This window comes from Hippocampus guttulatus, chromosome 16, assembly GCF_054856545.1.
Source record: "Hippocampus guttulatus isolate MCC_2025c chromosome 16, RoL_Hgut_1.0, whole genome shotgun sequence".
In the NCBI taxonomy this organism is placed as follows: Eukaryota; Metazoa; Chordata; class Actinopteri; order Syngnathiformes; family Syngnathidae; genus Hippocampus; species Hippocampus guttulatus.
Window position 1 is genome coordinate 12,388,063 of NC_141276.1, and position 24,582 is coordinate 12,412,644.

Here is a 24,582-nt window from a genome sequence, read left to right on the forward strand (position 1 = left end):
AAATCGGTGTGGTGCTTTTTGAGTCCAGCGTTTGGACTTCGTGTAAGCAGTTTTGCAGCACTTTGAATCAGTAATCCGTGCTTTCGTTACATCTCGGCAAGATCACTGTACTTTTCTTTGGAGCCAGCCAGCGCACCCTCCAGTTGGTTCAGAAAAGCTGCCGCTCGCCTCTTGAATGGAACGCGTAAGAGGGAGCACATAGTTGGTCTACCTCCACTGATTGCCTGCCTGACCAAAAAAAAAACATTGTTCTCGCAGTGTTCCATACTTTTTATTTTCTTATAGGTGTGGACCTAATATTTCTCTGTGGATTTACCTGTAGAACAACACACACAACCACCCGACTTTTGTATCAAATGCAGTTTTATTCAACACTTCTTTTGACATTTATACCAATATCGTAATAAAATTCCTCTAAAACAGGAGAATGCTGCTATGTTGTAGCAACTGGAGACTTAACTAAAATTATTGCATGTTCGACCACAGAACATGAAACCAGAAAAAAAAATCTATATTTTATAAAAATCCGCTCTTTTTTTTTTTTGAACAGCATATAATGTTGAACTTCTATATTTTACCTATAATATAAAAAAAAAGGCACTTGGAAAAATGAAAATACTGTCAGGATATCTCAATTCAAATGTGCAAAAAAAAAAAAAAAAAAACTTGGAACAGGCCTCGACTGGCCTTAGTCTTGCCTATTAATCCTTTGTGCAACACTGTAGCCCTCCAGTCAACGGCACCCCCTTTTTAAAATGACACCGAGCTTGTGAAAACCCATCACCACTCCCAGTGTCCGCAACATGTTGCGGGAGTAATTCCAAATCTGGAGCATGGTACCATTTGCAGAATGTATAAAAATTCTTGCGGATATGTTACAAATAGGACGCCATGAACGAAGCTCCACACAAGAGGACGTACGAGCCTCCCAAGACGGGGATCAAAAAAAGTGCAACTTTGTTACAAACGGGAGCGCAAAAGGGTTGAACTGACGAATGGAGCTTATTTGCTATGGAAACGGTGTGAAACCTACAAGGATCCGCGTCGCGTCATCCCCATCTTCTGCTGCCGAGCCGCGGCTGTCCTCAGATTAACCTGCCGGGGAGAGGCTGTCAAGTAGAGGACGACGACAAAAGCCACCGCCGCATTTGCGAGGGGGGTTCACTGTTGCCATGGGAACGCAAACGTCTAGCCTGCTGAGCACCTGCTTCTGATACATCGCTCATGCCGAGAGGTTCTCTTCAGCTTAAGGATCGGCCACATATGATTTTTCATGACTATTTCCTCTAATCGGGGCAGGTCGGGGAGTTAAATGTCCACGTTTGAACAGCGCAACCCAGGAACTTAGATCATTACAATTATTCCCGATAGGAAAGGAAGAGGTCAATTTGAGGCAGGCATTTGTTTGTTCCCAGTGGCTAATCGGCAAACGGCATCCACGAACCCCAACGCAGGTTAAAACCGACACCACCATTCAGACTCGCCTGTTCTCGCTTGATTGGTTTGGTCCGTGTGGCCGCGCTTGAATCAAATCTGGAATTCAACGGGAAAATCCCACAACGCCTTTGTCGTCCTCCTCTAGACTCAGCTTCGAGGCAGCGGAGAATCTCAAGTCAGAGAAGCTTTTCCACAGAGGAGAAAATTCACACCAATGGGAAAAAAAATGTCTCGTCCAAAACGAAGAGATGAAATATATATGCAAGATGGCAACAACGGATTTCTCGAGGTGGATGCCAGCCAAGGAAAGACTTCCAATGGAACAGATGGAGGAGGAAATAGAAGTATCTTCAGGGAAGGTTCTGTATGTTCTCTCTGGCTCTCCTCTGCCATTTTGCACACTTGGTAGCCCCCCCCCCCCAAAAAAAACCTAAAATCAACTAACATTTGATAAAATGTAGAGGAAAAAATGGCATCTATGCTAAGTGCATGGCGACTGCTTGATCAAATTATGATCACTCGTTTCCAGAAGACATTTTTTTTCTTCTTGTTGTTCAAATGAGGCAGTTTGGTCTCGTGTGGCTTCACTTTCAGTCCAGCTGGACTTGGCACTGAATGTTTGGACACCCCCCCCCCCCCTCCCCACCCAAGCCAAATATGAACATCTCACTTTGGCCGCTTTACTATTTTTGGCCCAGTTGGTTAAACGCAGGACAAAACTTCCACCAAGAGGTGAAACAGTGAACGGCCGGGCCGGCCGTACGTGTTTTTTCCCGGCTGGTTTTCAGCCGGGTCACTCTATAAAGAAAACACAAGACAGCAGTGTTTATCGGCACAGTGGGCCTTTCATACACAAACTGGCCGTGTTGATTCCATTACGGGAAAGCAGCTAGACAATCCAGGAGCAAGAAACTGTGCCAATTCTGTCCCGTGGCATGTTGTGCCCCTCATCCTGCCACTGTGGGGAGCCAAACATCAGTGCCTTCCGTTTTCTTGAGAGGAAGTGATTATTGGTCTTTGCCAGGTGCTCCAACACCATTTGTCTGTTCTCGGGATCGCTGTAAAAGCAATCTACAATGCCTGGCAAGAAATTTCCCTGGACCAGGCTTGTCGGTGTTAGTTGGCCTCCCCGAAATGGGGAAAGATTGTCAAAAGAGACTCGCTCTCAGTCACACGAAGAGGTTAGCAGCAGTTTTGAGATTTTGTGACGCTAACCTTTTTTTTTTTTTTTTTAAGTGCTGTGTGTAACTGAACCGTTTAAGACGCTTTACGTTCACTTGCTTTGGTCTGGCAAGTTCGTCGGAATCGTACGAATCACAGAAGCCTGTACGTTATATGTTTCAAAGTTAAAAAAAAAAAAAAAAAAAGTGCACATTTGCCCAGCGCTGAGTGCGTCCTTGTGTTTCTTTGCGGGCTTTGTCTATCTCACTGCTTGGCTAGAGGCACACGGTCGATAATCTTTCATAAATACTGGATAGAATAGAAGGACTTGTATAAGACTTTCACGTTCATGGGCTCCGTCCACAGAACCGGCAAACAAGGAATGAAGAAATGTACAAAATTAGAAAAGCAAGAGGAGCCCTTTTCGGCCTGTTCTAGAAATCTTCTTGAGCCCCTTGACAACCGAAGAGGCCTGCGTTCTGCAACTTTCATCAAATATGGTCTCCATATTGTTGTACATATGCCGCACTCTTTGAAGCTATTGTGCGACCCGATCCACCCCACCACCCTCCCGTCCCGACCCCGTGAGCTCTTCTGGAATGTGTATGCGTGTATCAGTTGACCACAGCTGGCTTGAGCACCACAGCGCCCGGGGGGATGACCACCCAGGACAAAGAATCATAAGACCCTCCTGTGGAAAGGTTAAGCACCCCCCCAGTCACCTCCTTCTCGGCCTCCTCCCCTCGACCCCTCTTGGCCTGCAGGCTCGGGGCCCTGCGCTCGGCGCCCGCCCCCAGCATGGGCACCGTGGGCATGCCAAGGGTTGAGGAGGCGAACGCCGTAGAGAGCAGGGGTGACTTGGCCAGGGCGAGCGGGGAGCCACTGAACGATAGGGCAGGAGCCCCTCCCAAGCTGCCTGGGGGGGAGTTAGGGCAACCCAACGTGCTGAGGTCCAGGGGCCGAGGACTGAGGGGGGACATGGGAAGAGCTCCGCCCAGGCCCTGAAGAGTGTGGGCGCCCAGGAGAGCGGCCCCTGACCCTGGAATGATAATGTGAGCCCCACTCACGTACGACATCTCGGACTCATTTGCCCCTCCGCTAGCGAAACCCCCACTTTGACTTCCCTTCAGCAAGGACCCCACTCCGCCCGGCGAGCCCTGCTCCTGCGCCACAAAATGGCCGTGGGCCTTGATGTGCTTGCGGAGAGAACTCGGGTCTGTGTAGCGCTTCAGGCAGCCCACCATTTTGCAGTAGTAGGGCTTGTCCACATAGTGTGTGCGCGTATGTTTGAAGCGGTCGCTTGAGTTGGAGTAGCGCTTGTTGCAGCCCTCATACGGGCAGATGTAGGGCTTTTCACCTGTGGGAGAAAATGGAAGAGGGTTTGGATGTGGTCTGACTGGTTTGATTGGACTCCCTCTGCTCCCGCTACTGACCCGTGTGCGAGCGGTTGTGTATCTTGAGGTTCTCGAGGCGTGAGAAGCTCTTGTTGCAAGTGGGACAGCGGTGAGGCTTCTCGTTGGTGTGCGTGCGGATGTGGATAAGCATCTTGTACCTGCGGGGGGTGGGGCAAACATGATTCTAGCTCCTTCGTGATCCTCCGCCTCATGTCGGCGGCCTGTGAGGCGCTCACCTGGCGTTGAACCCCCTCCCTTTGCGAGCGCAGCCCTCCCAATGGCAACAGTACCCTGTCCCCTTCTCCGGCTTGACGTGGAAGTCGTTGACATGGTCCACTAGGTCTTGAAGTGAGTCAAAGAGCAGGCGGCACTGTCGAAAAGGAGAGGTTTTAGTTTCGCTAATGAGGCTACATCAAATCTGCGCTTTCTGAGTCGCACCTTCTTCCAGCGGCAAGCCAGCTGTTCATCTGACGAGAGGTCCGGGGAGGCCCTTTTATCACTCGTCTGGCCAACGAACATGGATGACGGCAGGTGAAGTCCCGCCCCAGCTCCGATCGGCACAAAAAACTGAAAGGCTTGCGACAGCTGTGAAGTCTCGGAGGAAAGCGCAATCAAGAAGATCAGGATCAATCAGCCACACTGGCTAAATTTTGTTCCAGAGACGGTAAAAGACAAAAGTGATCACAGTTGAGATTGTCTGGTCGTCTGGACTCAGAAAATCAACTTTCCTTCTTGATGCAGTCACCCGCTGTGGGCTACAAAACTGTGTACTCTCTCTGAGCTCAGCATGAGAGCTATGAAATTCTCCGAACCTCAGCTGGGACTTGCACACTCAAACATTACAGTCTGGTGCAACTCAGGCAGGGAAAAAAAATACGAATCGATGTACCTGATGTAATAGCAGTGGGAAAACAATCGTCCTAAATGGATCTGAGAGCTGATTGTCTTATTAACGCGCAGCTATGTTCGCCATGCCTATGTGACAAATTTCGGGAAAACCAAATTACACCGCTGATCTTTGCCTTGCCATGCGCAACTGAGCAGCTCTTGTTATGTAAGATGGAGAGACAGCGTCCTACTTGCCTCCATGTGGGGTCAACTTAAGTGCAGACTATTTTGCAGCGACCGGCGCTATCTTGCTAGGACACGGGGGCGGATGAATGCTTCCAGCTAACTTGTCTCAATTCAATTGCCAGGCAAATGAATTAGCCGACATGTGGCTGTACCTTGTCCTTAATCCGATTATATATCTGTATACACACGCGCGCATGCTTCATACCAATGAATGAAACTTGCACAGACAGAGGATCTTATTCGGGATCCCGGAGGCGTAGAGCAGCACACATTTCGCAGCCCTTGTAAGCGAATGATACGGTTGAGCTTCCACCATGGGGTTCCGTTCTGTACAACTCGAATCAGGCTTGCGTTTTCAGCCACATGGTTTGGAGGTGGGATTTTGCTAGCTATGTAAACAGTGTGACATGCTAACACTGTGGATCACCGGCCTAACATGGAAGTGACAATTTTGCCAAGCGATCCACGCAAGCACACCATCCGGTACTTCTATCGACCAGAACAAATTAGTTTGCTCAGTGGCGCAAGAAGGAAAGCTCAGTCATTGATTGGCACACGCATTATTTTATACCATATTGGCCCGAATATAAGATGGCCCTGATTATAAGACGACCCCCTCTTTTTCAAGACTCGTTTGAAAAAAGACTTTTTGCACACCAAATTCATTTTTATACAGAAAATAATTACAGTACATTTGAAACAAATGATTATAACAATATATTTGAGAGAAAAAGCATGTTATTTTGCCACATTCAAATCTTCATATCTGAACATTTAAATATGTAAACTAAAGTGCAATCACATTCGTAAATAAATGGCTTCTGGTTTTTTAAATGTAAATTACATCATAACTTCTCCTCAGCTGCCGGTTAACCTGGCCGATCTTTGACCCACTTTTCTCCAGATTGTCGCTACGTTTCTCCATTTTCTGTTCTCTCTTCTATTATTTTCTTCTCTTTTCATTTTTACCGCTATTTTTTATTTTTCTTCTTCGTGCTACCGCTATTTTTATTTTTATTCTTCGTGATGGATTCATTTTGGCCTGGGGAGTCAAGTTCAGCAATCGCTTCAATGATATCTGGCGCCATCTAGCGTTGTGAATGGGTATAATGTCTAGACCCCGAATGTAAGACGACCCCGACTTTTTCAGTCTTATTTCAATGCAAAAAACACCGTCTTATATTCGGGCCAATACGGTATTTATGGCCTACAGCAGTGGCGTGCGGTGAGGTTCATGGTTGGTGAGGCACTCACTCCTTTAGTGTCACATTTACAAATATATAAAGCAAAAAGGGTAGCTGATTCAATTGGCTAAACATTATATTTGCGACATGCAGTTATACGGCAAGCAGCACCAGCCAGTTGCATGTATCAACCCAGTTTGTGATGATTGCGCAATGCAATGCGCATTCAGAGGTGAGGCTCTGCCTCACCTGCCTCCCCTGACCACACGTCCCTGGCCTACAGGTGTTTTTCATACTGAATTTACGACTGCTTTAAAGCAGGTTCCTGATTGGCTATTGCCGTGCATTCCGACTTTAACCCTTTCAGGGACAGCGGTGACTACAGTGGACAGCTTTTCAGGTTACATTCAGGTTACAGGGTTCATTAATATTTGGTTCTCCGTCCCGACATGCGTCTAAAATTATTGCCTGTAGTATGTCCACCATCCACAACCGCAGGGGGGCACCGCAGGGAGCCCTTCTCCTCTGTCTTAGAGTTCGACTTTTTCAATCTTGAAATGTCTGTATCGCAGCAAACTGCCAAAGTTGTGTTAGCTCGACAATCGTGAACTTGATTTGATGCCGTTACATCGCCATTATTAATTTTAGCGACGACAGAGGTAGGGTGCAGGTCCTCACCACTGCGGTAGCGTAGCTCCCATTGGTCATCTCGGGTGAGGTGGGCGTGTGGCGAAGGGAGGAAGGAGACATGCTCAGATCCACTGCAGGAGGCGTGGGGGTATCTGTTCGGTCGTGGGAGACGACCTGCATACCTAAGACATCCGCAGAAAAATCCACAAGTGAGATGAGTGATACAGTGTGAGGGTTGTTCCGCTGCTTGCGACATCACCCACCTGTGTGCGGGGACGCCGGGGAGGCGGGATCGATGATCGCGGTACCATCGTCCGTCATGCGCAAATGGCGAGCCTTTTTGGGGATCGTCGGCGAGAGAGTTGGTGAACGCGACCCACGGTCCCGTCCGTTGGGCCGCCGAGGGAGCTTCAGGTCCAGTGGCTCGTCCAGGGAAAGCATGACCACACCTGCACAAACATTGCGGACACACAGGGGCCAAGAGGGAGGGTCCGGTCAAGGAGTCGGATGTTTTTCCCGTAAAATTGAGCATTCCAGTGTCAGACTGTGACCGATAATGAAAAACACTTTTGATATTTGCCAGGTTAAATGTATCTGGAATTCCAATGTATTTCTCCCCAACAATGGTAAACTGACCACAATTGTAAACCGAAACACTGAGTAAGCTAAAGAAAAATAAACACAGCGATCCAAGAAAAAAAAAAGTGCCCCCCCCCCCTCCATCTTGACCTTTACTCACAGACTCTTCCTGAGGAATGTCTACAATCCAATCCAGATGGTCAGCCTCACCGCCAAGCTCGACCACCCCACCCCTTGGTCAGGCACCCCCCGCCCGGCCCCGTGCACCCTGTCACATCAGTCCCACCAACCTCGCAGGGTGCACCATCAGACTCCACAGACCTTTTAGGCCCCACCGGTCAGGACCCCACCCGCCCTGCAGGCTTTTAAGTCCAGCTGCATCAACTCCACCTCCTCCTTCCCCTAAACATACTGACCTCAAGACCCAGCCTGAGGGTTGGGGCCAGGCCACTTCATCGAGATGTCACTCTTGAATTCCCCAACCAGCATCCTCATCAACGCACATTGCTGCTCACGGATGTTATTTGAACACTTGGAACAATGGCGATCCTAAATGGCATCTATTAGTGAGGATAAGCAGTTCGGATAATGGATGGATGGGATACCTGCCACATTTTCTGACATTAAATCATTCCTGTACTTAAGATCCAAATTCCCAAAACTTTTCTTGGTGTTGGGTATAAAATGAAAACTCTCACAAAATTTGGAGATGCTTGCCAGGTTATAGATAAGGTTATACAATCCGATGAAATTCATGTACTCCAAGTCCAAATTTTGTCTGCATTTTTTTTGTTTTTCCGGCGCACTTAAAATGTTCATAAATGTTTTACTTTCCCTGTACATGCTTTCTATAGAACAGCAGATAGACATATTTAAATACACAGAATAAACCCAATAAAAGCGGGACAGGACAAACATAGCACAAATAGGGTCATATTGTTATTGTCCAATAAAAGCCATTTTTATTTATTTTTTTAATCTTAAAAGACGTTTTGGGGACTATAATAGCACCAACATATGGAATAAACAAGAACCAGACATTACATCCAAGATAGTGTTTTAACATTTATATAGTTCAAATGTACTTTGTTGGATGAGTTTTAATATTTTTCCTTTCATTTAGTTTTCATTGCACCTGATTCCTTCTTCTTCTTTGGTATTCAATCGTAGTTTTTGAATCGTCCAAGAACAGATGACGGCAAAAAAAGAACTGAACATTTCTGGGATGAGGAGGCTCGTTACCGCTAGCTAATCTGGGAATATGTTTCCTGACATGGAATCGGAATTTGAAATGGAAAATTGTCTTCGCATTGAGTAGGATCCATCCTCAGTTTCAAAATACATACGAATCATCTTTAAGCATTTTCCAACAGAATTCAGTGGCTTATCCCTCATGTGCATCAAGTGTGTGGTGAAGCGCACACACGGTCATTGATTAAACATTAATTTTAACAACCCCCACCAATCCTCTTTCACACACACCCATGCGGCACCAGCACTTGTGAATGGGGGGCTTTGAGAGCCACTGGCTGGGGGCCACATGAGAAAGGCCATGTGTCTGGGAGGTACGCAGCACGGGGGTCGCCAGGTTCGCTGGCCATCACTCTCAAGACACCCACAAACAGTGCAGGGCAGGGTTGAGATAAAAAGGAAGGATGCTGACTCAAACAAAACACGGGTATTCGCTAAAGGGCCATTTCGTTTAATACCCCCTGCAAATCCAACACAAAAGTGAGAGCAATCAGTACGCCTTTACAAAGTTCCAAATGCAAAATGTTTGATGGCGCAATCGCTGTTGCTGTCCTAATTGTCGACGTGACAAGGGTGTGCTCAACCTTGCCCGTGTCGTAACTGCTTCCGCACGGCGAGCCCGGTGGCTTCTCACTGCGGCCAGGGAAGCAGAAAATCGCCTGTCATCCACTAAATGATTAAGCCCCTTACTCCGAGGTGCAGACCAGCGATCGGCTTAACCTTTTTCCAAACAAATCCCGCGCTCATCCTCTGTGGGGGGACAAACAGAAACGCTGCTTCCCTCCTATTAAGCATTGTAATCCATGCTTTCTCAAACACGGCAGGTCCTTCATCTAAAAACTGAATGGAAACCTGACCTGAACTGCGTTAGGACCGATGCAATTAGTTGACCGAGCCATTGGTTGAATGAATCAGCACTTCTCATGAGATGATTGTGACATCTACATACAGTGGCGCCATACAGTTTTTGGGAAATGCAGTCAAAGACATGTCTTCTAAAAAAGAAGCTTAAGATGTTTAATTCCTCTCCTAGTTGCAGACTGAGGTCAAACTAACAAAACCTGTACAGTCCGCGTACTTGGTATCACTTGCGGTCTTTTATCCCCGCTTCTTGTGGAAGATGTGCTTTGCTTGGGATCAAGTATCACCCAAAAATTCAATAAGAAAGCAAAACGCACACTCAGCGCACCAAGTTTCATGAGTTGCGTTTGAACGTCAATATTTTTGACTTGAAGCGTCTTCAGGGGCACCGGATTGTTTTCCATGTTCGCCCCATGGTGACTCAGCCACCACCGCCGGACATTCTGAAGACGTTGCACTGGTTGGGAAATGACTCAAAAGTATTTGTATCTCATTTGGTGCTGACCAGGGGAGGTTTATGACAAATGGGGGTGGGGGGAGAGAGGAAGGCGCACCGCTCGCTCCCGCGTGTGTGTGCGCGCATGTCTAGTTGGCGGATGGCTGTGAAGTTTGGGGAAGGGGTGTCGGCCGTCGCCCCCCCCCCATCCCCACCCCCCACCTCCTATCCACCACCCTCCCTCGCAAGCGGACTTCCGTGCTCGACCATGGGGTCGAGAGTTTCTCTGAAAGGCGGCATTGTCCCCTCGGCGGGGCCCTGGCGCTGTGGGGCAGAGTAAACACAGCGTGGAGCAGCCAGAGAGAGGACAGGGGCGATGGCCAGCGGGCAGGCCCGAGGGGCGGAGGGAGCAAAGACAGGATGCCATCAGTGCCTGGAAGGGGTGGAAGGCAAACCTTTGCGTGTGCCCACTTGATCCTGCGTCACCCTGCATTAACCGAGGCCCCGAGTGTCTTTAGGGCTTGGTAAAAAAGCAGTCCCTCCAGGAATTGCACTGTTGAGACAGCAACATTCCAGCTCATTCATACAATATCCACCGCTTTGAATTTGGGACACTCACTGCAACTTTTCCAGGAGTTACATCAGTTACATAGCAGTCCCCCAGCAATTGTTCATTTGGTTTTTAGTGTTTAGCCGGCCAACAAATGTTCCAACACCTTCAAGCAAAATGAAATGAGACACGTATATTGAAACAAACTAACCCGTAGATCAAACTCGAGGCTCGGGGGCCAAATCTGGCCCGCCACATTGTTTTATGTGGCCCGCAGAAGCAAGTCAAATATGTCAACTTCCATGATGCTTTCTTAAAATGTCGACCAAAATTTTAAATTCTCATACGTAATAAATAAGAGAGATATACTAAGCATTTTCTTGTTACCAAACCCCTCATGATAGTAACTTAAACAAGAGTTGAATCAACAGTTATTCTTGACTTCTTTAAATGGTTTCAGTCATAACCGCCCTCCAAGGGAAATGCTAACTAAAATGTGGCCCGTGACAAAAATTTGACACCCCTGCGATGGTTCCCGATTGACCAGTGGGGACTGCGGTTGCCTCTCGTCTGGTGTCTTTCCCCCAACTCTCAGCATTTAATCAACTGATCCAAATGGTTTCAAATCAGCCCAATTTACAGAAGGAGACCAAAACTCGGCCGCATATTCCTGCATGGGTCTTCCAAAAACTGTATCTGCAAGTTCACAGAGAATTAAATGTTAAGGGCGGGGGAAATTGGCAAGATGAACCTTTAAAACAACCATTCTTCATAATTGCATAACAGTGGTCGGGAAATTTGAGTCCCCCACACCTCCTTGTTTTGGGTGTGAAGATACAAGCACTGGCATTTGCGACTTGAACTTCGTCCATCTGCCGACAGAAATTTCTTGATTTGGTCAGTGTGTGTCTTGCACTCTGTGTGATGTTGTGATGAAGTACGAATGACAAGCCATCTATCTGCCTTGTACGTTTCTACTGCGAAACACCAGAGGATGACCGAGGAAATCACGTTTCATCTCAATCTGGTGCAAGCACTGAAAGACTGACTTGAGTTGGCTTTCAGCAATGTCTTAAAAGTTATGACTTCGCCCACCGAGAAGCGAGACAGAAGACGCTTGCTCACCTGTTGCCGTTTGTATGTTGCATTGGTAAACAAATGTTGATGAGATGAGAAATGGACTTTTTCAAAACACAAGCGTGCGTCAGCCACTCATGTTTTTCTATTCAATGCATGATACCATCTGAAATCCTGCAAGGTCTGGCAAAGGCGTGATAGAGATAGAGAGAGACGGGCGATTAAAGTAGCACAAGGTTGCTCGTGGGGGGGCTTGTGGACCTTGGTGCTCCTGCGAGGCTTTAAGCTCCCGTGGATCACTTCTTGACCCTGATCCCAACTACTGATCTTGAGCTCGATGAGATCTGCACGCAACAGGATCATGTTTCTGATCTGATGTACAAAGCAACCGCAGGCATCCTCAGGTGCGAGATTTGGTTGCGTGGCCCCCACCGAGCCGGGCTGTAATATAACCCCCCCCCCCCCCCTGCTGTGACCCTGGGAGGTGATATCTGGAAGGATGGTCTCTTGCAAACAAGAAACTATGCCCGACAAAACACACAAGTCTACCATATTTGTTTGAAGGGGTCATTCGGGTTTTTTCCGATGAGTCCTTCATCAAATTGTTCCAAGGTTAACTTTTAGTGACTTTGTAACAATATTTAGTGACTGCTCCGAGCACTCTTGAGACTAATACTAAAAGTATTTCATCGTATAAATCAATCGACTGCATTTGCGGTGGGCGTTTGATACCGCCAATGCCAGAATGACCAACGAAAACACACATGTGATGTCACTCATGGGTGGATTTTAAAAAAAGGTGACACGAGAGTCACGGTGTGCCCGATGTCCTCCACCCACCTGACGGATGAGCGATGCACACAGCTGAGATCTTTTCAGGCAGGAAAGCTCAGTTTCCACTTCTCCTCACGGGCCTCTCTCTCTCTCATTTTTAGCTTTGTCATTGCTTCCTTTATTCCCACTTTCATCTGCATGCTTCCCTTTGTCTTTGTGGCTCCTCTGTTACATCATGTGCAGATGCACTGACAATTCCCACTTAATGTTTTGACGCCAACTCGGAGTGGAAAGTAGGGGAAGGGGAGGGGTGATTTTGGATTTGGAATTGCTGTGTTCAGAGAACCAACAGGATATTGGGGACCATCCAGTTGTTGCAGGGGTAGCAGTCGAGCAACACGTCGGCTTCTTGCGGTCCGAATAGAAAATAAAAAGCACCATTAACAAATTAGAGCGGGCAAAAAGAGGGGAAGTGGAAAGACAAAAAAAAAAAAAGAGCACGCCCAAGTAACAGGAAGCTACGATGGCCTCCCGCCAGGGCCTTCGGAGACTGAGGAATTCCAGAGAGGGAGGGGGTGGGCGGGGGTAGGGGGGATGGTATGGTGCCAGGAGGGAAGCTGGGCGGTTCTGGAGTCAAGATGTAGGAGGACGGGTCACCATTGCAGTTTGTTGTCAAGGACGGGGCAGCGAAATGAGCGTGGCTATCTGTCGGTCGGTGGAATGTTGGCATTCGTACCGAGTCGTCAAATGTCATTTGAGAGCTGTGTCCCAGATTTTGCTTTGTTCTTTATCGGCTACTCAAGTGGGCCTCTTGCATTGGATCTCATTGCCCATATTGTCGCTGCCGGGCGGAATAATTGCATCTGTAAAAACTTTTTGGGAAATCTCAAAAATGCCAGATCACTGAAGTTGACATCAATCCAAAACCACCCCCAAAATCATGTCCAATCACGAATTCCATCTGAACGTTCCGGACACGTCGTTGCCGCCGACCGTGCTCATCAAAGTCTGTGTTTGTACCAATCCCCAACCATGACGGAAGGATTTAAAATGTTATCTGTGGTTATGTCCTCTTTCCAAACTCTTTTTCAAAGGCCTTACAACCATGAGCCAAGCAAAAAATGCGTAAATAAAAATTAATAAGCTGACATCGTTTTATGAATTTTAACAGAAACTTGGTGGCTGACCGATTCCCTTTGACTCTGAAGCATCATCGCGATCCATTTTGAACAAAACAGCCTGACTCAAATGGATCTAACCTGATTGATTTGCATGTTATATAAAACAAAATATCCAGACTTGATCTTGAGGCAACATAATGCCGCACGGCTCCCACAGAGTGAAGAAAGTGGCAGAGTTTGACAACACTTCTCGGAGAGTTAACCAATTTGTTCTCAAGCTATTTTCAACAGCCTCGGGATCATATAAAATCGATCGTCTTTGGACAAAGAATGTTTCTGCCTAGCAGCCATGAGAATGACCTACGAGTGCTCCAAAATACTCCAGTACGTACTTTTCTCATAAATTCCGTTTATTTCAACACATTTTTTTTTATATTGTCTTTTTATTCAACACAGTGCTATATTTTTTTTAGACTGGAACATATACCCAACACATATGAGGATTGTTCAACCTTGGCGGAGGTCTAGTCACAAACATTACCATCCTCCACGCGGACTTTATTTTGAGAGCAAACACTCGTGCAGACACAGATGTGTGGTGGCAGAGCAGCGCTTGTACTCAGTGTGTACCGTGAGATTACCGCCCGAGCGAGCGATCCGTAAACAGCCATCTGACTGCGATGTCATATTGTGTCAGAAAGCCTTATGGCCTGGTAAAACCCAGGATTATTGACTCCACTCTTGGTTGGGGGAACACAGGAGGGTTCAACAGTCCAGCAAAAAAAAACAAAAAAAAAACACTGCATGTTCCAGATGATATCTGCTTTCTGAAGGTCGTTCTCATCGTCGTCGTTCTCCGACTCACGATTTACCGTCTTAGTTTGACGCTGCATTTGTTACGTATCCGAGTTACGTCGCCAACCCAACGCTCTCCTGTAGTTTCAGTGACAGCCGAGGGTGTTTTCAATCAGCCTCACCCTCCCCCAGACACACGAAACGTGTGTTTTTAATCAACTAAAACACTTTGACGACGCAGCTTTGTGACACACAACAGTGGTCAACGGATAATCCGCAGAGGGCCAACATCTCTCGCCGCAGCGAAACCTAACTAAGCATCGCCTGAGGCGCTTCACACAATGCCACTGTCAGCTTCGATGGACGGTGAGTCATCTTCCGATGGCGGGGGGGATTTCACAACCTAACGGACGGCGGGAGACAGACGACGCAGTGGGGAGGCCTTGCTGTCAGTTACACTTCACAGATCCAATTCATGTTTTGTTTTGTTTTTAATAAAAAAATTCGCCAACCTCTGGGCAATATCACATCAAATCTCCCAAAGCATCATTGGACCTTTGACGCAGGACAGAGCAATCTTGCCGACGTTACTTTGAAATCCAGCAAGGTCAAAATGGATGATGACAGCAAGGGTGTCCAACCCCTTGTCCCCATTTTGAGATGTGTCCCTACTCCAGCACACCTGATTCAGAATGATCAGGATCGTTACCAGGCTTCTGAAGAGCTTTCAGTTGAGTTGATTATTTGAATCAGGTTGTGGTGATGGAGGCAAAACATCTGATCGAGGCCGGTTAGGAGTCCTCGAGGACCGGGGTTGGACACCCTCGATTTACAGTCATCACCTTGGGCAAGCTAAAGCGACACGTTTTGATGAGAAGTGCATGTTGGTATGTTCCAATGCTACCAATCGGTTCTCGAGACTTGAAATCACTTATTCAAAAGCGACTAGGACTTGGATCTGTCTTAACTAGCAAAGGCTACGCTTCGTGTTGGCAGTAAAATGTCTCGTGATACCGGTTGTTGTTACTCACCCATCCCCATGCTATATTCAGGTGCAAGAATATATGTCGCTTTATGGCACAAATAGGCACACTCGGCTACCGCTTTTCTTGTTTCCATTTAACTCATTTAGATTTCTGGACCAGTACTGTATTTTCCACACTAAAAGGCGGACTGGATTATGAGGCGCACCTTCAACGAATGGCCTATTTTGTAATTGTTTTCATACAATGGGCGCACCTCATTATAAGATGCAATCTACAATACATCCACTAGGTGGAGCTGCACTCAAGGAAACACTTACAGAACGATCGGATGTCAGTAAAACATATTTCATAAAGCAGCGACACAGTTCACTTGACCAATAGCAAGTTATAACATTGACTCGTTAACGTTGAACTGTCTTGCCGCTGCTCTATTTCCGTGTTCAACTGCGTAACCGATCACCTTAAGTTTGAACTCTGCGTTGTAAGCATGTCTCGAGCAAGGAGCCATTTTTGTTATTGTAAAGTGTCCTTGGGTGTCTTGAAAGGCGCTTATAAATAAAATCTATTATTATTATTATTATTATTTTGGGGTTGAAATATGACCGTAATGACCATACACAAGGCGCATTCAGATTTTGGGGCGCACTGTGAGTTTTTAAGAAAATGGAAGGCTATTAGGTGCGCCTTTTAGTGCGGAAAATACGGTTGTGTTTTTTAAAGAAATACCGTATTGGCCCGAATATAAGACGGCCCTGATTATAAGACGACCCCCTCTTTTTCAAGACTCAAGTTTGAAAAAATACTTTTTGAACACCAAATTAAGTTTTATGCAGAAAATAATTACCCGTATATCTGAAACAAATGATTATAACAATATATTTGAGAGAAAAATGATGTTATTTTGCCTCATTCAAATCTTAATATCTGAACATTTAAATATGTAAAATAAAGTGCAATCACATTCGTAAATGAATGGCTTCTAGTTTTTGAAATGTAAATTACATCATAACTTCTCCTCAGCTGTCATTAACCTGGCCAATCTTTGACCCACTTTTCTCCAGATTGTCACTGTGTTTCTCCATTTTCTGTTATCTCTTCGATTATTTTCTTCTCTTTTCTATCTTACCGCTGCTTTTTATTTTTCTTCTTCGTGCTACCGCTATTTTTATTTTTATTCTTCGCGACAGGGGTTCACTTTGGCCTTGGGGAGCCAAGTTCAGCATTCGCTTCAATGATATCTGGCGCCATCTAGCGTTGTGAATGGGTATAATGTCTAGACCCCGAATATAAGACGACCCCCACTTTTTCAGTCTTATTTCAATGCAAAAAACACTGTCTTTATTCGGGCCAATACGGTATTTACCAATTCTGAGTACATGATGACTTCTGTACAAATTGGGTAAAATCTTGCTGGTAGCTTGAAAACTGCAAACACCATAAAGAGAGTGCCCTTCATTGCACCTCTGTCGAGCCCACGCGCCCCCATTTTCCGCCCATTCCTGTGGTTTCTCCGCAGGCAGTGATGCAATCCTCTGACTCCCGCATGCAATCGCAGCGTCCGGAAGTGGCGCCGCGAGCCGAGCAGAGGCGTCGCCGCAGCGCTCTCGCTGGGGAAGAAACAGGAGGAGGTGGCGGCGAGCGATAGAAGCCAGGCCAAAAGCACGTAAAACAGTCGGGAACTGCTGGGATGGCAGGAAGGGCGATAAAAGTTAAGAGCTCACTTTTTTACGGCAGATTTGGGTAAACATGTTTTTGTTTGCACGCTGGGTGTTTTTTTGTTTTTGTTTGTTTGTTTGTTAGCGTATCCCTATTGTACATTTTCCGAAAAGGCTGCCCAAGATCAACAGGCCCAGTTCTTATCCTCGCTCGCCAGCTGCATCTGGTTTGTTGTGGTTGCTGGATGAGGTCTGAGGTTCGGAAGTGAGCTTTCTTGGCTGCTGCTGCAGAGCTTGCGCTCACATTTTTTTGATTTCGCAGGCTTTTACAGGCAAAGTGATGATCCACTGTATTTCGAGCCAAACGGACCGATTTGGGTTTTCTTGAGCTCTTTTCGAACTGCTATACGTATGAAATGATATTTTCGTTTCATAGGTTTATATTTGGAGTTGGAATCAGAATTGCTTGAGAGAAATGAACAGGCAGGTCAAATGAACCCCTTGAGGTGAATATGTGATGCCCGAAGACACACAAACAAGCTCCACCGGCGTTGTCATTGCAGACAACGCATCGATTGCCCTCCCCCTTTCCCCTTTCCCCTGAAGACAGCGCAAATGATCAGGAATACAAAGCACCTACACAAAACAAACAGCCGTATGTCCCAATGGAAGCGTGGAAAGCCTCAAACGAGCAACCGAGGTGTGTCTACGATAAACAGCTTAAAGCCGAAACTGCACCAATGAGATGTTCCATCGACACCACTTGAATTGGGAATAAAGCCAAAAATCTGTCTTATTTTTTTTTCTCTCTCAAACTGAGGACAGATTAACCCTTTCAGGGACAGCGGTTACTACAGTGGACATCTTATGTTATCAGGTTACAGGCTGCATGAAAGGGTTAATAGTGGCGACTCGAGTGTGGAAAGTGAAGAATAATCAGCAATATTGCGCTGGTGTTTGAACCGCCGATTGAGTGCGGCGCTCTATTACACGTCTGTCACCCAGTCATATTCTGAAAACACACACTTGTGGACAACGCGCTGGCCTCATCTCGCGCAGGGAATCGTTTCCAAGCCACGGAGTTAGCGGCGCTCCAAGCAGCATTGGGAGGAGTGCTCATGTCTCGCAGTCATTTCCTGCCTCCTTTCGTCTGCTCGCAACTTGGCAGGGGCCGCTTTCTGCCCTCCCCTTTGCTCCAAACGCTGGGGTAATACGATCCCAGCCGCAGATTTATGTAACACGGCCTCCGGGAGGCAGCGGGTGGCCGTGGGTGTGGGTTGCCTTTATTGCCACTCTGTCTTGCTGAGTCCGGTGTCGTAATGTCCTCCTGCGGGGGCACCGCACTCTGACTGGCTGACACCTGTGTGCCAGTGCATAGAGGACGCAAGGGTGCAAATAGCAGATAGAGGTGAGCTGTCCTATTTAGCCAATGGGACATTTGCTGATTCATTATTGGATCGGTTGTCAAGGTTTAACCTTAAATATAGCAGGAATTGTGATCCGCAAATGTGTCAGTCATCCTACAAAAAGTGCCTTCGGCATGTATTAAAATCCAAATTGAATCTGAAAATCGTGGTTTTGATTGAAAAGATACAAGTGAATTGAATTCAATGGTCCACATTTATTGAGATCGGTCTTGAAACTTAGTTTATTGGGGAGATGTAACCGGAAAGGAAATGCCGTATTGACAAGTTCATTCATATTGCATGACAACAAGCAAGTCGATGCATCTTCCTCTCTCCAACTGAGCCACGCCATGTTGAATCAAATCATAATCCAACTGAATCCAACCGAATCAAATCGTCCCACTGTAAAATGGAGACGTCCTTGAATCTTATCATGTTTGGAATCGTCTTTTGGTGGAGAGATGCACATCCCTTATGAACAGTACTTGACTGGTACTCGTAAGAGGGAGCACATAACTCCTACTCTGGCATCCCTTCACTGGCTCCCTATACATTTTAGAGTTCTTTTTAAGATCCTATTATTTGTTTTCAAATCTTTAAATGGCCTCGCTCCACCTTCTCTGAGCTCAGAAGGGATCGAGCCTTTTCTGTTGCTGGTCGGTCTCTTTGGAATGACCTCCAACTGAAAATTCGGCAAACCCCCTCGCTGCCCATCTTTAAAACTCGTCTCAAAACTCATTTGTATTCTTTGGCTTTTGACTCAGCATGACACAGACTTGATTTTAGTTTTACTGTTTTGTGCTTTCTGCTGTCTTCGTATTTAATTAATTGTTGTAGATATGATATTTGCTCCATTTACAGCACTTTGCATACAGTGGCGGTTGTTTTTAAGTAATCCATAAATACAGTTGAGTTGAGTTCAGAAAAAAAAAAGCACTGCAAGTACGCACATAAGATGCTTCGGAACTTCCTCTAACAACCCAGACTAAACTTCGGTCATCCCAACCGACGAAGTTTATTTCCCAGTCAGGATGCATCACTTCAACGTGATATTTGAACCTTGAGACTGATCGTTGTACTTTTGTTCTATTTCAATAGAACTTAAGCGGCTTCTTGTGGCATCTTATGCTGCTTCCAATATTTCGGGGGTTCACTATACAACTTTTTAGTGTAGCAACCTCCCAGTTGGCCCCTATGACCTTATACCACTGCTACAAACTACAAATGACTCTCTGGACTCTCCCCATTGCACTTGGCCCGGCTTTGCATTCAACAGGCAAAACATCCATCCTAATCATTTCCCTGCGTGCAACAGCGCAAGTGAGACATAGCGGAGTCACTGCTTCTGCTCCCGTACACGCGTCCGGGAAGAAGAGACACGGCCTTACGCTGAACCGTAGGAGTTCACTCATATTTTGATATTTTTTCTTTTCTTTTTCTCCCGCTAGCTTTCTGACCGGGCATTTTTCTCCAGTTAAACTGTAACCACTAATGACTTCGCAGCCTTGCTGTTTCCTCCCCGGCGCAGACCATTCCCAAGCCCCCAAGGCGGGCAGGCTGAAGGTCCCTCGACGGGATACGCTCTGAGACCCTTATGTGGTCGACGTGATACTTTCCTCAAAAGTGTGGGACATGCATCCAGTTATCTCACAGTAATTGTGAAACCCCACACATGAAGACAAGAAAATCACAAAGTTCCAGCAGTGTGTGGTGTATTCGAGATGACCAACACAGCGCTGAACACCCATGGCCAGAACTCGAACAATCACGAGTCTCCTCCCCCAAACCAAATGTCAATCTTGGTACAAAGACGGAGGCGGCACAAAAAAATCCAGATGAGTTTTTCGGAAAACAAAGAAATAGAAGATCTTCTCCGTGTCAGTTTTATTTTGATAATTGACTTGTTAGCTACACAAACACTCAACACAACCGGTTATTCCTCTATTTGTTTCAGCAGCAACGAGAAATTTACGGTCGCTTTTTAATTGGTTATCATTTCGCCTCACGCCACACCACCGGATAATCACTCAGGATAATTTTCGTCGTTTGATAATTCGACCTCTGCTGATTTAGATTATTCGGGAGCAGGGGGGAATCCATCAGTTGGAACTTTTCTGATTTTGATCAGAAGTTGGGGGGGAAAAAAAATTCTCAACACCTCACACCACAAGGATAATCGCTCAGGATAATCTTGTAAGACATCTGACGATTGGATCTTTGCTGATTTTGTTTCAAAGTAGTGGAGGACACTCATAAGAGACCTCGCACCACCCTATGATTGCCTTGCATAATCTTTGAGAGGCACTGGCTCATCAAACCTTTGCTGAATCACTCTTAGCACATCAGACAGTGCAGGATAATCACTCGGGATAATCTTTTATCTCCATCCGATAATTGAACTTTTTTTCTGATTTTAATCAGAAATGTGGAAAATGAATCTGGATGCAGCCCCCCCCCCCCCCCACACCCCAGAGGACAATCTTTGAGTGATATCCAGTAATTGGAAATTTGCTGATTTTACTCTGATCACGCACCACACCACAGGATGATCACTCAGGTTATTCCTTGAGATCACTCAGACCTTTTGCTGACTTTGATCGCAAGGCCGAGTAAATGCTCCATTCACAGAGTCCCTAATTGTCTATGTGCTTCGAGGTTCTACTCCAGTGACGTTTAGGAGGGGTCTATTCCACCACTTGCAAGCATGCACCCCCCCCCCCCCAAAAAAAAAAAACAAAATTGCGCGCTACCGACCCCACCCTGCCTCTTCGGAGTCGTTTTCACACTTTTTCTGCACTGTGTTGCAATCGTGTGAGAAAGACGACAATATGCAGAGCATGTCTAGGTCAGGGTACAATTCAAGACAGCAATGTGAAGCAGTGAGCTGCAGTGGAAAGTCCTGGGCTACAAACCCTAAACCCAACATACTCATGATGATGATGATGATGATGGAGGAGGAAGGGGCGTGCACTGTAACAAGAGTCCAGCGGTGGCGCACAGCTGCTTTGTGTTATTTACTCACATGGCCACCACCTTGCCTTCTGTTGTGCCCTCCACGGTGGGCGTACATGTGCTTGTTTGGAGTTCTGCATGCTCGGGAGAGACAGATTTATCGTGCTGCTTTTGGTTCGTTTGTTTGAACGCAAGAGGGAGAATTTGCATTGACTCAAAAAATAAATAAATAAATACAAACTCAAGTTTGGGCTTGGTCCTGGCTCACTGTCTGGGCATATCCAGTCCTGTTAACTCTCCTCCAGATGACAGCCCCACCACACCCACACGAGCCCCCTTCCGCCATCCCCTCCTTGCTTTTAACTCTGCACTTTCCATGAGCAGTCCCACCCACCAACCCCCAGCCTCATCGACGACACTTTCATTATATAATACTTGATCATACGCATTCACACTTAGAGAGAGTGAGCGAGAGAGAGGTTTGGCTTTTCGTGTTCTGGAGACGTGCCGGCGCTAATTTAATGCATGTGTAGCTGGGCTGTTTTCTTCTAATGGTGGAAAGTTGCAAGTGAGGTTACAGTCACTGGTTTGATCCTTGGATTTATACCATCGTACCATACACAGGCCGAAGGGAATATCTGAGTTTGTACAATGTGGATGTTTGCAAAAATACTGTCCACCTAACGGCACACCGAGTGATGTGGCCTAATGCAAGTAAACTAGGCAATTGCATACAAACAGCATCCAAAATACTGGACTTGCAGAAGTGTTTTAAAAATATATATATAAAAAAAAGGATCTAACATGATATAGTGTTTGAACATCCGAAATGTTCATAACGGGAATGTTCCTTAGTAGTATATAACAGTGTGCTTGTTACAAAATGGAGCATTTTTGTTTTGGCTTTTTTTTTTTTTTTTTTGGTGTGTCATTTGGTACTAAATTCTAGTGGACTCATGTTCTTATTGCAGTCGGCCTCACTCACTGATCGCTGTAATCCGGCCTCCCCTGCTGCTGGTTTGCCTTTCAGATGGACCATAATCCTCTGCTGCTGCTACCATGGAACCCCGCTGCGATATTAATTCCACACGCTCAAGCAGTTTTGGTAGCACTGACTGGTTTCGGGTATTTCCCTAAAAGCTGTGTTGTTTCCCCTGCCGACATACTTGCTGCAAAGTGTAAGAATGAAACGCCTCTGTTAGTTACATCACATGGGGCTTTCTTTTTTTATTAGCCTGGCCCAGGCGCGAGAGAGCGCTCTGCGGGTTGCCAACATGCCGCTAACGCATAGCTCGCGGTTGCTCTCTGACGCAGGAATATGCCATTAGAGTCCACCTTTTCCACCATAAAGCTGTCAGGCTATGATGTTACACGGTTGTGGCATGGCGGCGAGATCGCAAGAAGATGGGGTGGGGGAGAGGCTGATGGTTGAGGGAGGTGGGAACCAAGCTTCTTGGATTTGAGTGGGAGCTAAAATGTGATTTTTCAAGATCAATCGTATTGTCGCCGATTTTCCACACCTGCTTAAGTGATACAAAATGTTGTCAGACAGTTCTTGGAATATGCGACATGGTACGTGAAGAAAATTAGCACTGAACCGTATTGTACTTTAGAAAAAGCATACAGTAATAACTTCATGAAACAAAATGTTCAGAATTGAACAGTGCGTGCTTCATGACCTGAAATTTGTAATTCCAAAAGACATAACGATGACTTCTGGCATGCAGAACTTGGCCACCAGGGGGCAGTGCAATAGACATTTATCAGAAACGAAGAAGACCAATCTACAGGTATGCCGTTTTGTATTGTGTGTTAGCCTGAAACTAGCGGCGTTTCGTAAGTTATTGTGGTTTGATTAAACACACAAAGTGTAATTCCCTTTTTTTTTTTTTTTCACTTTCAACTGGGAATGACAAAAAAAACGACTTGAAGCAATAAAGGCTTTGTTTCTGATGAACTGTATCATATGGAATCATGGAACTACCAATGTGGAGTAAACATTTTGACGAGGCTATGTTGTTCAAATGTTAGTGATGTGTCCAGTGACACCGATGTGTCGACGCATGCGTCGGGCTCACAGAGCAACCCACGTGTCGGTGCGTGTGCTGCTTCATGAGATCACGTGATCAACACGTGAACTGCGTCGGTGCAGTCCAGGCTGCGTCGACACAGTCCAGGCTGCGTGACACAGTCCAGGCGGCGTCGACTTTAATTGCCCCACGGGGATAAATAACGTTTTCTGAATCGGAATCTGAATTGTATACACTTCATCATCAAATCAGTCAGTTCAGTCTGTCAAGTGGGTTGGCTGCAGGGATTTTGAAGGTCCAGCAGGTGGCAGTGGTCAGCGACACAGTATCAACACAGTGTGTCAGTGTATCGACACGCCTCATGAGGCCTCATGGACCCATCACTATCAAATGTACTGCGAAATGGGGAAAGTCAATATCCATGTGGCATTATGGGAAAAATGCTCTGTTTTTGGCATTGAGCCTCCGTTACTACCAATACGTTAGAATGACTTTACCGGTTATTTCGAACAACCGTGTCAATATGCTTGAACCACTTTGCAGTCCATTTGAAGGACTTTACAGTACGTTCCAATGACTGTAAAAACTTGTTCCAACTTGTTCATAACTTTGCTGCTGTGAATTGGGAATTTCTCCATTGCGAGACTAATAAAGGTTTTCTTATCTTATCTTTCAAAACTTTTTACTCAACATTGGCAGTTCCACGCTTCCACAGTAACAATCTCTGTTGGTTGTTACAAAGTTCTCTGCCACCACGGAGCGCCCATTTTAAAACATTTCGCTCCCAAATCAAGAGAAAAATCGATCGACCACAGCTTTTCTTTTTCTTGAAAAACTTAAAACAAGTCACATCCCTCCAAAGTTGAGGTACAAATGTATTTGTATAATGAACCCCGAGCCAAATCAAAACACTTATTATTACTATTTTTTATTATTATACAACATCAGTTATGGCTTTGTGGAGGAAAAACTGTTCTTTGGGTTGCCAGACTCTTCAAGAACTCATGAATCAAATGTTTAAGGTTAAACATGCTAAATTTGATACAAGGAAGTATGTTTTCAGAAACAGGGCAGCGCCATTTTGGACTAATCTTTGCAGCAACATCTGTAACTCTTCCTCACTGACAATTTTCCCAAGCTGTGTAAGTCACTTGTCCTTTGCTTAAAAAGCAAAATGCGGACGTCAAACCGCTCATTCCCGGGACCGCCAGCCGTAGCCGGATCGGTTC

General features: G+C 46.1%; 1 protein-coding gene across 2 annotated transcripts in view; it reads right to left on the reverse strand.

Moving 5' to 3' along the window:
- glis2b (GLIS family zinc finger 2b) overlaps nt 1–24,582 on the reverse strand; it is a 27,068-nt gene continuing 2,486 nt past the window's right edge. Inside the window, exons 2-7 of one of the 2 annotated variants that reach the window (XM_086133987.1) lie at nt 7,144–7,329; nt 6,929–7,062; nt 4,431–4,577; nt 4,229–4,362; nt 4,032–4,150; nt 1–3,955 (exon numbers count right to left, since the gene is read on the reverse strand). In XM_086133987.1, the coding sequence (XP_085990113.1) occupies nt 3,213–3,955; nt 4,032–4,150; nt 4,229–4,362; nt 4,431–4,577; nt 6,929–7,062; nt 7,144–7,321 (1,455 nt within the window). In that variant the 5' untranslated portion in view covers nt 7,322–7,329 and the 3' untranslated portion in view covers nt 1–3,212. Of the gene's footprint in view, nt 3,956–4,031; nt 4,151–4,228; nt 4,363–4,430; nt 4,587–6,928; nt 7,063–7,143; nt 7,330–24,582 lie in introns of both variants that reach the window. The other variant, XM_086133986.1, reaches the window with a different exon arrangement.